At 36.5% G+C, this 15,557-nt stretch overlaps 1 protein-coding gene across 3 annotated transcripts in view; it reads right to left on the reverse strand.

The window, feature by feature from the left end:
* LOC131042878 (filament-like plant protein 1) overlaps positions 1-14,112 on the reverse strand; it is a 161,144-nt gene extending 147,032 nt beyond the window's left edge. Inside the window, exons 1-2 of one of the 3 annotated variants that reach the window (XM_057976207.2) lie at positions 13,657-14,112; positions 10,945-11,166 (exon numbers count right to left, since the gene is read on the reverse strand). In XM_057976207.2, coding sequence (XP_057832190.1) covers positions 10,945-11,166; positions 13,657-13,812 — 378 coding nt within the window. In that variant the 5' untranslated portion in view covers positions 13,813-14,112. Of the gene's footprint in view, positions 1-10,944; positions 11,167-13,656 lie in introns of those variants that run through there. The other 2 variants (XM_057976208.2, XM_057976209.2) reach the window with 2 other exon arrangements.
* Between the last annotated feature and the right edge of the window lie 1,445 nt (positions 14,113-15,557).

Genomic DNA, 15,557 nt, shown 5'->3' on the forward strand with positions numbered 1-15,557 from the left:
GTTGTATACTAATCTGTCTGTGCACATCTTTGATAAAAGTCAATATTTGTGATATAATAAAAATGTGGTTTACATCTGACAGATTTCTGCTAGGACAAAAAGTGGAATCTGTTATCATCTCCAAATGGAGATTTCTTAGGAATTTTGAAGAGGATTTGGATACTTAAATCAATGAAGCAGTCCTCCAGAGTCCAGACCACAGAACAAAGTTTTTACATTGCTATTACGTACTGCTAATATCAATATAACTGCTGTCCTCATTCAATATAATCTAGACCTTCCATGATTAACATCAAGAACATTGGACTTATCTTGCAATCATTTTCAGAGGAAAAGATCCACACTTTTCTAGAAGAAATAAAAAATATATATATACAAATAAACCGTTGTACTTTTCATCCGGTTAATTGAGAGCTCCTGTTCGAGGTTTTTTGCAGCCTCTATCTTTGTTGTCTGGCCTGGGCTGCCATATGTAAGTGGCTGGTTTTGTGCATAGCCTAACTACTGGAGTATTCTATTCAGGAAAACCTTGATGATAGGGGAGTGCAAGAATATGGATGGGTGATAGTTTTATTATTATAGTACCTAGGTGTATTATTAAGGATGGGAGTTAGCTGCATTCTAATATTGTCAAATTTACTAACAAAAACAATATTACCTAGAATAGGGCTTCAAAGAGGAATAATTGTGATCATTGATTATGAAGTGGGAGTTTGTAGCAGAAATGAACGGTGGGTGTATGGAAATTGGGTAGAATATACAAAGTAGAAAAGACTTTTAGATGTTAAGTTTTACATGGTTACTATAAGCGGCATACAAATTTCTATGGAAATATTTAAAATCTTTTTTAAAGCAATAGGCAAGCTTATATCACTATGGCATCCTCTGTTGAAATGGTCTTCAATAGATAAGTGTAACTTTCTCAACATCAACCATTTGTCGTGCTACACATGAAACATTGTAATGACTATAAAATGTTTCACCACATATCCATTGAAGGTGCAACTTGGAAAAGACTATCAACTGATTTCCAAGCATTTCCTTGTTGAACTTTAATAGGAGATGTGTATCATATCAAATCTTCTTCTATGTGTAATGGCCAAATGTTTTCTTTTTCTGTAAAACGGCACCTCTAACCAGTGCATTCCATTATACTGAATTGTTGGTTTGTTTCCCAATAAACTTTTGGTAGGATAAAATCAATTTGGCTGTGTGATCCCTGACCATTTCACTTATCCCTGCCTGTCCAAGGATTCCTTTAGCTGCCCTGTCAAAGTTGAGTTTTAATTGCCCATAAGAAGGATGCCTGCATATTCCGTTTTCTTTGACATTAAAGACAGGTATTGTACAGTATATCAGAATATTCCATGCATGTACCACTTACAAACCTTCCCTACCCATTGACTGAAATCTATCATGAGTATTTTTGTTCATCAGAACTGAGCCTGAACTATTCTGATGAGTGTCAGCTGGTACGCTTGTATGCCCACAAATATCCTGTCTTTGTTCTTTTCAAAGATCATATAGAATAAAGATTTCATTTTCAGTAGTGCTGTTAACTTATATGTTGCAGATGACAGTGCAGGCAAGACCTTTCCAAATGTACTGGGTATATGAGCATTTGACTAAATAGGTGGGTTATTGTTTCAGAATCACGAGTATTTTGGCATGTGGGGCATGTGGACACTTATTGGCCATAATTTTAGTTGCCTCCAACTTCTACCGGTAGCAAGAATTGCTTTTCTGCATACTTTTTAAGCACTTGCTATTGTGTATTTACATTGACTTGCATCTCGTCATATTCTAGCAGAGGTCTTTGTTGAACATTTTGTCATTGATGTCAAAAAATATTTTTCAAGGTTTCTAAACAGAGAATTGGAATAAAATGTTATCTGCTTGAGCTCCTTGCTTGACTGGTTGAGCTACCTGCCAGCGTAGTTGAGCTACCTGGGTGTCTGGTTGAGCTGCTTGGCTGTCTACTTGAGATCCTAGCTTGACTTGTTAAGCTGGTTGTCTGTCAGTTTATGCTGCCTGGTTGTCTACTTCAATTGTTAATGAATGCCAAGTCATTTGTTTTTGACATGTCATCAATTGTATTCATTGTTGGTCTCTATGATTTTAATTATGATGGCAAAGTTTTAAAACGTTAAAATTCGTGGAAGAAGACCAAAGAATTGCTACAGACTGAATAAATTTTTAAATCATGGAATATGTCACATATATAACAGGCTTCATTCTTTAAATGTCGGCAAAGAATAAGAGTGGCATGATCTGAATTGACAAGTGGAGGGTTAGTGCTCAACATGGGCTACTGTTTCTCTACGTCTAAGTTATGAATACCTTATCGTATACGCTCCACGTATTCCTCTTAGCTTGGTGTTTTTTTGTGACCATCTTCTGCTTCAGTGTACACATCTTCTTTTCTGGACGCATCGATTTTCTACAGCCAGGTTTTTTTTCTTTTTGCCATATTGATGCTGTTCTTTGTCAGTGCTGAGTTTTTTTTTTTAGTCTCTGAGCATTCAATATTTTTTTGGTGTGTAACAACTCCTGAAATCAGCATTTTGATAATAGAATGAGTTGTTTTTTTTCCAGGCAAGGAAGGTTCTTGGTTTCTGACTACAGTGATGTGTCGCTTCTGGTTTTAAAACATCTTTCTGAAAAGAGCCGTTTTTCTTGAAAATGAATGTTAGCTTTGTATCACTGTACAAAATGCTCTGGTTGGTGTGTGTGTGTGTCGAAGCTTTGCTGGAGTTGCAGCATCATGAAAGATGTGTAGATGTGAAAAGAGTCAGTGCAAGTGTGAGAGGAGTGAGAAGGAGCAAGAAGAAGAGGAGGAAGAGGATTCTACAGCATTTTGGAGAGATTTTTCAAGCACAAGGTAGGGTTTTTTTTGTTTTTTGTTTGTATTATTTTCTGATTTTCAATTCTTTGTTTGTTTAAACTTGTGTTTTTTTAATTCATTTCAAAATCAGATTTGATGTTAAATCTTGAGGGCAAAATGATGAATGAAGAATCATTCATCATTTTCCCCTCAAGATTCAACATCAAATTTTAAATAATAATAAATATAAAATTATAAATTATAAATTTTGTAACTTGTTTTCAAAATTGAAATTTCAAATTTGTATTTCAATTTGTTAAACTAGGCTGAATTTATTTTTATTTTTATTTTGTGAAATACAGTGTCACTATCACAATGAGCTCCCATGACATGAGTGAGGATGAGATGGAAATCCATTCTCATAGTGAAAATGATTCAGATTTTGAACCTAAGGCTGAGGGGGCTGACCATGGGGCTGATCCTGGAGCCCAATCTAGTTCCGAGGCGAGTGCAGCAGCTAGTACAGGTTGCCCTTCAGAGTTGTTGGCATAGTATGCTAGGGGTGCTTATGATCCTAAATCTCCTCTAAGACAGTTTGCTTCAAGAGTACAAGGCACATCACATACAGGTGGGGGAACAAGGAAGTGGCAGTGCAACATTTGTAGGGTTGCATGGTTTGGTAGCATCACTATAGTGAATGCAGACTTCCTTTTTTGGAAAGGATTAAGTGTGGACCATTGTAAGTTTTTGGCAGAACCTAAAAATATAGAGTACAGAATTGAGATGAACAAGCTTTGGGGCATTCCAGATGATAGAGAGGTTTCAGTCCCTACTACTTTGTCTGCTAGGGCACCCCTTCAGTAGAGCCAGCAAGTGCAACATACTTCTCTTCATACATCGCAAACAAGAGGAATGATGTCTAGACCTTCACACACTTCCACTTCTAGTGCCATACCCCAATCACGAGAGGCTAAGGGAACACGGAAACGCAAGATGCAGAGTGACCCCATAGCTGATTCATTTAATGTGCAGCTTAAGGATGAAATAGATGAGTCCATTGGCAGGTTCTTTCTTTGTCAATGGCATCCCATTTCATGTTGCAAGGTCTCCTTATCATAGGGAGATGAAGTCTATGTTGGCGAAGGGAGGACCACCATATGTGCCACAAGGTGAGATGAAATTGAGGACCACGATCTTGGATAAGAGCTATTCCAAGATCAATATTTTGATGGAGAAGATGAAGGCATGTTGGGTGGCATCTAGGTGTAGCATAGTTATGGATGGGTGGACGGGCATTAGCCATCGTCCACTCATCAACGTCATGGTCACATGTGCAAAGGACCCATACTTCCTTAGAGCAATTGATTGTACAGGGCATCACAAAGATGCTGATTTTCAGTTTCAGGTCCTCAGGGAGGCTATTGAGGAGGTTGGGCCAAGTAGTGATAGATGCAGCCCATGTGTGTAGAGCAGCAGGGAAACTCATTGAGGCAGCCTATAGACATATTTGGAGGACCCCATGTTGTGTGCATGCCATGAAAAATGCACTCAAGGACATGGGGAAGATTGACTAGATTAGAGGAGTGGTCAGCGATGCAAGAGATGTGCAAATGTTTATCCGCAACCACCACACTTCACATGCACTCTTCAAGACCTTCGCGAAGGAGTTCTTGACACCAGTTGAGACCAGATATGCATCCTATTTCATTCTCTTGGACAAAATGATTGAGTTGCAAGAGGCATTGCAACTCATGGTTATGACTACAGAGTGGAATAGGTGGGCCGAAGCCAAGATAGAGCAGGGGAGAAGGGTGAAGGAAATAATGAAAAGTGATGTGTTTTGGACTAATGCGAAATACATTGTCTCCATCATTTGTCCAGTATTAAAGGTCATCAGATATGGGGATGGGGATGCACCTAACCTTGGAGAGGTGTATGAGTGCATTGACTCTATGCTTGATCAAATGAGGGTTGTTGTGCGAGTGAAGGACCCCACTCTAGCATTCTACAATGAGCACATCCGGCCAATCATTCAGCGCAGATGGGACAAGCTGAACACTCCTTTGCATATGGTTGCCTATGCCTTGAACCCTAAGTGGTACAAGGCTACACTGGGTAGAGTGACATCGATTCAGGATGATGAGGTGAAGGCGGGGTTCTTTAGGTGCAAAGAAAAGATGTATGATTCTAGAGATGTCGACATAATTCGTACTAAGTGGGGAAAATTTGCCACTCTTAAGACTATTTAGATGCGACAAAGATGGATATAGAAACTATGGCATAGAAGGACCCACTTTTGTGGTGGAATTATCATGGCCCAAAATCTTTAACCACCACTCTAGCTATCCGTACGCTATCCCATATTTCTAATTCTTCAGCTGCTAAGAGGAATTGGTCTACATATAGCTTCATCCACTCTCTTAAGAGGAACAGAGTTACCTCTAAGAGAGCAGAGAAGCTTGTGGTTGTACATAGTGCTTTGCATCTCATGGACCGCAAGACACTTGTGTACAAGGAGAGTCCAGCAACACAATGGGATGTAGAGCCAAAGGAGCCATCACAGTAGATGAGGGTGATCCTCCCACTTTAGATGCAGGGCTGGTTGGTGTGAGCTTGAGGGATATTGACCATGGGGAGTCCAAGAGTTCCAGTGATGAGGAGTTTACACTTGCAGGTGATTAGAGGTATCCCTTCACTACATTGTGAGTTTTGACATTTTGGCATTTTGTCTTTTGTAATGCTATTGATATTTGCTACTCATTGTAATGATGTATCATGTAATCATCTTTATAGACTTTGTGATATCTCATATCAGATATTCATATTTTCGACATAATAGAAATCTCCAATTCGACAATTTCATTAGTCAAATTTTATTTAGCAATTAGCATTCAAGAAATCTTTGTATTTAGATTTAGTATTTCAAATTTTGCTATTTAGTATTTTAGTATTTTACTAATTTCCTATAGTTTCATTTGAAATGTAATTCTTATACTGTTATATATCTTTTCACGACTAGTTTTTCAAGTACTATAAGTATATGTATAACTATATCAGCACCACCACCCCGCCAACCCCAAACTTAGGCCCTTTGTCCCCCCGCCCTCGAAACCCGTCCCCACGTCTCCAACGATCGTGGAACACTACTTTAAACTAATCAGCTTTTGATGGCTGATGTGAAAGGTTCAAGTTTGGGTGTGGTATCACTTAGATGGTCATGAGAGTAAATGAGCATGGACAGCTGTAAGTCGACCTAAAATCTTAGAAATGATATTTAAATAGGAAAATAACATAGTAAGGTCATGGGGGAACAAGAGCTGGGGGTTGGGGTCACATTCCCACGCAATATAGGTCAGTGCACTAATCAGTAATGTCATGTAATGTCCCCTTTCTAGGTGACAGGGAATTGAACAAGGATTGGCCTATCATCAAGTTTCCATAGGCTAGTGGAGTGAAGAGGGAACCCATTCTGAGGCTTGTGGAGTTGCACGGGGGCTTTATAAGCCATTTTGGATGTTCAAAGGCAGTTCCTATTTTTTAGGAGGGATTCCTATTTTTTAGGGAATGACTGAGAGTTGGTTTTGGGGTGTCTAGGGACCATTCCGGATGATTTGAGACCATCTCCTATGTTTTAGGAGGGCTGCCATTTTTATGGGGGGGCTACCAATTGACTGGTTGACTACTTGGAGGACTGGGGAGCGGAGCAAGAGCCCTTACATGCATTTTCAGTTGATTGGAGACAGTCTCCTAACTTTTAGGGGAATTCCTATTTCCTAGGACACTGCCAATTCACCTGCTATATTTGGACATCACCAAGATGGCACGTGCATCATCAGTTTTCAGTTTGGGGGAGGCCAGGTGATGGAATTTGAATAAATTAAATATTACAATTTGACTTTAATATTTAATAAAAGAAAAAAAGTGATTATAATCATAGTTGAAAAACTCGGACTCGCCATAGACTCGGCAAACCAAAAATTTGGACTCGGACTCGGACTCGGACTCGTGAAAGACTCGGCAAATAAAAAACCGTAGTTTTACAAAAAAACATAAAGAAATTAATGCATTTAGAGAACATAAGAGCCATAATTGAAACATTACACATGTCACATACTCATAGTTTCAAACTTTCAACTCTAAAATGTATAATACCAAGATTTCTTCAATGCTAATTATGCTTTTATATGGAGCCTAATCAAACTCAGAGGTTAAATTTTTCCTACTTCCATCGGCGCAATTTCCCCCTATATTTTTTGACGGGGGTTTGGGGGCAACGCCCCCAAGTTGGGGTCAAGGGGCATCACCCCTTGCGGGGTCAAGGGGTAGCGCCCCGCGAGGCCAAAAATACTTTTATTATTTTATAAAGGCGTCGGGTGTTATTTTTCACTCCCTCAGTTATGCCAAATGAAGGCAATTTAAAAAAAAAAAATGAATTTTAAAGCTTGCATGACTTTTTTTCTGGGTTGCGCGAGTCCATGCAAAAGACTCGTGAGTCTTTCAAATGGACTCACCAGGACTCGCCTCGCGAGTCGACTCGTGGCTCCCATGGACTCGCGAGTCCGTGGCGAGTCCACGAGTTTTAAAACTATGATTATAATATCACTTTATAATGATTTAATAAAGTATCTTAATATTATAATAAAGGGAAAAGAAATAAAGTTAAGTGATTATAATATCACTTTATAATGATTTAATAAAGTATCTTAATATTATGATAAAGGGGGCCACCTTGGGCCATGATGGCTAGGGGACATGACTTAAGTTGTTTAAAATAATAAATTGAAGCCTAGGAGAAAAGGTACGGTCAGCCTAGAGGAGGAAATAATTTGATTAAAAATCAAATAAAGACTTTATTAAAGAATGATAATAATGGAAAGGCAACCCTAAAATCAAATTAGGGTTTTGAGAGAGTAAAGTAACATGGGGGGCAACTATTTGCTCATTCATGATTCATTTTTTTCAACAGCAAATTGCAAATCGGAGCTCTGGAGTACGAATTGCAGTAGAGATCAAGCCTTGGGAACGAAAACTCCCTTGGAAATTGGAGATTGGACGAAACCCCAATCTTTCTCCATCATTTTCTCATCATAGAATGCAGGGAAAGTTGAATTCAGGTCGCTGGGTGGCCTATTATCAGTGATTAGCAGTGGTTCAGAGTATGTCTGGAAGTGGACAGCAGATCTGGGCACTATTTGACACATTTCCAGCCTTATTCCAGCTCTCTTGGTGACATAGAGAATCATAGATCAGCTAGAATCTCAGTTTGCATCGATTCTTGGGTAGGCTTTCTTCGGACAGATCTTCTAGGAGCAGATTGTAGGTTGTGGACAGTATTTTTTATCACATTCTCCTACATTTACCCTTGATGTACCACCTTCCAGCTCATAGCAGCCGCTCTCTTATTGGTGTTAGGGTTTTGGGGCCATTGGAGGTGCAGATCAGACTGTTTACAGTCTGAGATTTCCAGATCTGACTTCAAAATTATGTTCTATGCTGATAAAAGCGTACGTAACCGACCCTTGATCATAAATAAAATATATAAGCTTCAGCTGTTGGTTCTTAATTATTATTTTCAGTCATTTCCAGTCATATGTTTGTTTGCATTCAATTCATCAAGCATTGAAAATCAAACAAAACATATCAAAAATCAGAAAACACAAAAAACAAACAAATACAAATTCCTTCATTCGCTGGTCAAAGACAATCTGGAAACAAAAATCAGAATTACCAAAATCAGAAAAATTGGATCTTTCATTTCATATCGAAAACTTGTATAGATCTGTAGCTACAAGAGCTAATTTATGGTTGACCTCACAGGACAGCATCATTAAACTTAAAAATATGGAACATCCAAGCTGGTATAAATTAGTCTTACCGCAGACACAAATGGGCATCACATGCATAATGGTTATACATATACCATAGTCTTACACAGTATAGACTAAATCAGTAATATCAGTAAACAAGAGTACAAGAAAAACAAGAAAGAAACAGATTTGAATCAATTTGAGCAGGTAACAAAAATATGGCAGCAAAGATCCCTCGATGGAAACTAAAATTTAGCTTCAAAATTTGATGTCATGTATAACAAAATGAAAAAAAAAATACAAATTTCATCTATTTCAAAATATACAATTTTGTAACACAGTGAAGAATAGAAAACTAACAGCACAAAGAACTGATTTATCAATGGTAATCATTTTTTTCTGGACTTCCTGCCATTAGATGAAACACACTATTTCCAGGAGAGAGTTTCCTGGGAGCTCGTTTGCAATAGCATATGTATAAAGATAGGTACAAGATGTGAGAAGACACCTTCTCAAACCTCCTTAAATAACCCATTGAAAAAAAGAAATAAAAACAATTTTCAATGCCTTATACTCACATAAAGACTGCACAGACATTTTTGAAAACTGTAAAACAGAAAAAGACAGCTAACAACAAAAACTGTGTCACCAGGTTTTCCTCCAAAAAAATTAGTATATGGCACAAGAAGTTGGAAGTTTGGGTTGCAAAACTTGCCAAGGAAGAGCCATAGAGCAGAATACAAACTAAGATTGTTTTTGTGTCCACATAGGAGCTGCCCTTCAGGACAAGAAACTCAATGATGCATAGCATGTTATAAATGAAGAGGAAATGGTCCAATAATCACCAGACAAGTTAGCAATGTCTCTAGTTATTTAAAAACCAACAATGCATTGTTTGTTAAACCTATTTTGAATTGGTCCAAAAAGATCCTTCACAAGATGTCCTTGGCATAAAGACTACATTCCATCTTCTACAAATTCTTTGAATCTGTTCTTTATTTAGTGTTAATAATCTAATTGAATTTCAATTGCTAATCCATAAACACGACAGGGAAGAGGATTCTGCATAGGCATTTACTGAGAACTTTTACGAGCCAAAAATAGCAATAATTCCCACATAAAAGAGGGCTTTAGAGCATTCAGAATTACTGCATCTTACCTACCAAAGGAGAAAATATTTCAAGATGCTATAAAACAGAAGTACAAACAGTTCACAAGGATTGCAAAAAGAGTATTGCAAGTATTAGTTCAAAGGCAAAAGATCCGCATCACAAGATTTGAAAAGAACAATCAAGAGAATCCAAGTTAAACAAAGAATAGGAATTTAGACAAGAATAAATTGTTTAAAGGCACAAAGTGCCCCAGAACCTTCTAGGTGTTGATAAATCAATATGACACAAAGATGCGGGGAAAGAGTGCATTGTAAACTGTCAATTGTCTGAGCAATGTTAAAGGTTATTAAAATAATAAAATGCAATTACTTGGGAGTATTCAATTACCAAAAAGATGGTAGTCATTATAATAAGAGACGCAAATTGGTATAAGAGGCCCATTTCTAATTGAAGTACTATCATATTGTGTATAATATTATATGAATTGTCAATGCCTAACCATTATAACAGGCCCATTTCTAGTTGAAGTACTATTATTATGTATATCACATTATATTAATTATAATCATAATTTAACTAGCCAAGGGCAAAGAAAGTATCGAACTGTATAAGAAAATGCCAGGAAATTTAACATGCATGATAAAATTTTAAAAAAATGAAAATTACCTTGGCTTTTTAGTTTATAGTTTCTTAGGTTGACTTAGTTTTACTATTATATGACAGTTCCAGTTGGTACTAGAAATGATTTGATTCTAGTTCTGAAAGAATTCTTCCCATAAGAGAAACCTATTTTTATAGGCTGAAAATCTTACGATGATATTCAATATTTTCAATGTCCACATACCAGCTACCAACTCTACCTTTTTAATTTATTTCTATCTCCCTTTTGAAATATTTCACTAACCCACTTCCCTATATATTGTGACTGATTTTTAATTTTTTATTGAAAATTATGATTGACATACTAACTCTAATGGATGTCCTCTTCAGGAAAGGTGGAAATAGTAAAATGTTTATAGATTACAGTTTTGAAGTTCTTGTTATACCTTAAACACAAATAATTATAAGACAATATTTTAGCTAGGCAGCAAGCTGATCTTCACCTCCAATGATTAATTTCCAAGGATTAGAATTTAAGAACAAGAAGAACCAAGAAAATAAAAGTAACCAACCAAAACTATTGGCTATCAAATACACTAACCAAAGAAGCTTTTCTTGGTGACGCCCTCTCATCTTCAGGTATCTGAGCCTGTTCGTTATTTCTGTCTCCTATTGGAAGCCCAGATTTGGAATCCTTCTCAATTTCCTTGAGTGCAACCAGCCACCTTCCTAATGCTTGGAACCTCTCCATTCCTCTAGCAGAGAGAGCAACCTCTTCCAATCTTCTCACTGCATGTTTGAAGTTGTTCATGTTTCTTACAGACTGCAAAGGCACAAGAAATATCTGTCACATGTCCATGGATGACTGCATACTACTTAAATACAGATTTAATACTTTTTGGCACATATCCACAAGTAAGGTGAAGACCAGAGAAGAAAGTTTTGTATATGATTGTTGCAAATTCACAAAGCAGCATAATGTTAAAAATTGCAATGTCTGATTGGAAGACATAATTAGTTATTTGTTAGGTGATCAGTCGATAGTAAGGATAAAGGTAGTTACTTACCTACCCCCTATCAAACTTTTGTCTGTATAAAATATAAATAAATCCCTTCCACAATCTCTATGTGTATGCAATAAAATAATATCGTTCTTCATTTCTTCCTCTATGCAGTGTTATAAATCACATTATACCCAGACTAACAAAGAACGGCCTGCCTAACCTGCTACTGGAGAAATATATATAAATAAGCATCAGTAAAACACCAGATAAGAAAAGTAAAGGTGTATCTACAGACATGGGCAAAAGTCGTTTACACTATTCCTAATGCTTAACAATTGCTGAATAACAAAAACTTCAATAGTTGGACTAATGCAAGAGAGTCATTGCTATTACAAAAGAATTAAACACTCTAGTCAATAACTATGGCTTGGAAATCTTGTATAGTTGTATCCTACAAATCATTCATCTCATCACTTTACAGTTTGAGTTTCATATTTTCTCTGTTTCTATATCATACTTGGCCCATTTGAAAGCTAGGTATAATGATGGTTACTGCAATTTAAACAGTTAGTTACTTTCAATCCACATTTTCATGGGTGCCAAAATCCATTTCTACAGCAGCATTGTCCTCTTTATATTGCTTAACCTATCATTTCCAACCAATTTATATTACTCTCACTTCAAATACTCCTTATTCTATCTGCAATGACTTCATTCCATTTACATTCATTGACACCACAGTAATCCCCTGAAACTGCCTCGGGTACCATTGGCACCTCAGTTTTGTGTGTGTAAATTTTGCTTTGTTGTGCTCCATAAGTTGTGCATTTGAGCATATCCACCCTTTGTTAATAACCAACCTTACAAGTCTTCAGTCGGATCCCCTATGTTGAATAATTCTTTAAGGGTATTCATTCAAAGTGTGTTTATCGTATATCCTTAGTAAATTTTGTTATAGGGTGTTTTTGTAGTCAATGGCTTGTCTTTTGGATTTTCTTCAGGTGAACCGTGACTGTGAAAAATTTCAGGTTTTTGGGGTTGCTCATACCATCATGTCTGTCCTACCCAATGTTCCACGGGCATTGGGGACAGGGGGACACGGGGACAGGCTTTGGGGGCAGGGGGACAAAGGGCTTAAGTTTCGGGGACGGGGGACGTGGGCCTGGGGGGAGACACGTCCCCGTGGAACACTGGTCCTACCTATCATCCTTAGCATGCCTTCCCGACAAGTCCAATTTTCCCCACTAAGCCCATTTTCCTTGAATTTCAAGCTCTTGGGTTTGGTCATCCTTGCATCCTTTCCTCAACTGCCAATTTTCAATCCCAAAATTCCACTTTGCAAAATTTCAAGATTTTGGGGTTTCTCATTCTGTCATGCCCATCATACCTATCATTCCTGGCATGCCTTCCCCGACAAGTCTGATTTCAAAGCTTCTCATACTTAGCAATGAGGTAATCTCTCTCTCACTCTCATAAGGCAAACCCATGTTCAAAAGCTCATGAGACATGTTTAGATGTTCATATGTACACTTGTAAATGCTGCATTATGTAAACTAATGCATTCAATTATGGGGTGGTCTCTCTCTCTCTCTAAATGCAGGTCTGTTCAAAACCTCATGCGACATGTTTAGATACTCATATGTACACTTGTATATGCTGCACTATGTAAACTACCACATTCAATTATGGGGGTGAGCTCTCTCTCTCTCTCTCTCTCTCTCTCTCTCTCTCTATATATATATATATATATATATAAAAGTCATTCGACCTCATATAATGCAGACCCATGTTCAAAACCTCATGACATTTATTTGCATGCTTAAACATACACAACTGTCAATACTGCATTATGTAAACTACAACAGTCAAGGCCATGCTCACGTGTTCAAAGTTGATGTTGAATCGGGTAAACTAACACATCTAATTTTGAATATTGAATGTTAAATTGAGCAAACTACCATATCCAAAAATGTGTCGCCTACCCCTGCAGGCAGATGTAAATCCTGGATGAATTCAACCAAAGAGCCCTTATTCATGACATATAAGCAACATGACACAAAGCAAGGAGAATTTATTAATAAATAATTTTTTTAAAAGGCAATAATTCATTTAAACTCTAACCCTGTAGAGTAATACCCTGTTTACCAATGAACTGGATACTGATAACAATGAATTCCAAAAAAACAAACTTCAAAAACAAGAGATCGTTACTACAATGTTGAAATTAAAAAAAATTAAAAATGATTAAACACTAACGCTATCCAGCAATGCGCAGACGCTGTACACTAATAACAGTTAAACAGGCTTACCATTCGATCTTGAATAATTTTGGCGCCTTCGGCCACGGCCTGGCCGGCTTGTTGAACTACGGTGCCTGCATAAGTCTTTACGGTGCGTGTCAGATTGTTCCTCCCTCCCACTCCCACTTCCGCTGCCCTATTCATTGCATTTCTCAGCCACGACATTGTTTAAAATTGTTTAAATTGTTAACAGATCTGTTTTTTCTTTCTTCTCCTTCTTCCTTCTGCTCTGCTGGTGTTTGTATGTGTAAGATAACCTTGATTCCTGTTGTCTGTGTTCCAGAAGACTAAATATATTTCGCGGATGCCTTCGTTTTGACTTTCAGGTGGAAGGTTTTATTTTTATTATGATATAAAACAGCCTTTGAAGTGATTAGGACATTAATTACTGAAACCCCGCGTGAAAACCGAAGACTCAAACCTTAGAAAACTTGAGGATGATTACTCGGTGCTTTTTAAAAAAATGGTTTGAATGAGAAGCTAAGCTTCCCATGCAATGAAATATCTAGGTGCTGAACTTCATTGATAAAGATTTGAGATAGGTAATAATTTTGTGAATTTTTTTCTTTTCAAATATAATTATTTTAAGAGAATTATATAGAAGTAATTTCCGATAGAATATCAACAATTTTATAAAATTATTATGATATATGTTTAATTTATATATAATTTTACCTATAATAAAATATGTTTTAATATTTGAAAGATAATTTTGAATAGATAATCATCATGAAAAATATATTTTATAAGTAGAGTTGTACCTCAAGAGTTTTGGTTTCATATTAGGTATAGAGCACTAATTAAGTAATTCCACAAGTGGCGGATTTATTGTATGTTGTAAAAAAGTTAAAGTGTCCATCATGATAGCTAGGTTGTTGGAATGGCAATTTCATAAGTCTAACTAAGAGTGACCTTTGTTTAATTTTATTTGAATCATTAATTTTTAATTAGAATCATAAATGACCTTGTTTGAAATTTAATGAAAAATAAAAATTAAGTAAAACATTCATGAAATGGTGTGAAAGTTTAACCTCAAAAAAGTACTTTTAAATACTCAAGAGCTTCAAAATAATAATTTTGACTTGGATTAATTATTACTAGATAAATCAATTTGTTTGTATATACTAATGAGCTCTTTTGCTTTTGAAATAAATCATGGCATCCCCTTCTTCAATACTTTTTGTACCTGAATGTACATGGTTATTTATATAGAGTTGCTTCAATGTATATAAGACAAGTAGTTTCATATTAAGATATCGTTTTGCAAAGATTGTTTGCATATTTATTGGAGTTTACATTCTTTCCTTAGATTTATTATGAGAACATGCTATGTTTAATAGTTTTGGTGTGTTTCCCATTAAAAAATTATTGTTGTGAATTCTCAATCTATTGAGATATTGAACTGTTGTTGTCCTTAGGCTTATCTCTATAAGACTCAATAAATTACTATATTGTGGTATCCTTGGAGCTGGGATTTGAATTAAGTAGACATGTTATGTCTTCAAATGGATTGCCTTGGTTAGATCATATTGTATTGGATCTAGATTATAATATTGTTATGATATTAAGTCATTAGAAAATATCACACTAAGGCCAACTCAAAATGTGATAAATGTCTACCACATGGACTAGAGGTCTATACCTAATTATTCATCTTATTTCAATCATTTGTTCACATTACGGGTAATTTGGAATCTTTTGTACCATTGATGAATATCTTGGCTCTTTTATGTCTTTTTATTGTGTGGTAGACTTTGTTGCATTATTTGGTCTAATGTATATCGTACCATGGTGTCAAAGAGTAAGGAGTAGGTTTGTTAATTTTGAGCAAGATGAGGAAATTTGATATTAATATGTCCTCTATGGCTCAGGTAATTAGCTTTGTTACATGTGCAAATGCTTTTATTTTT

The sequence above is a fragment of the Cryptomeria japonica genome, chromosome 1, assembly GCF_030272615.1.
Source record: "Cryptomeria japonica chromosome 1, Sugi_1.0, whole genome shotgun sequence".
Classification (NCBI taxonomy): domain Eukaryota; kingdom Viridiplantae; phylum Streptophyta; class Pinopsida; order Cupressales; family Cupressaceae; genus Cryptomeria; species Cryptomeria japonica.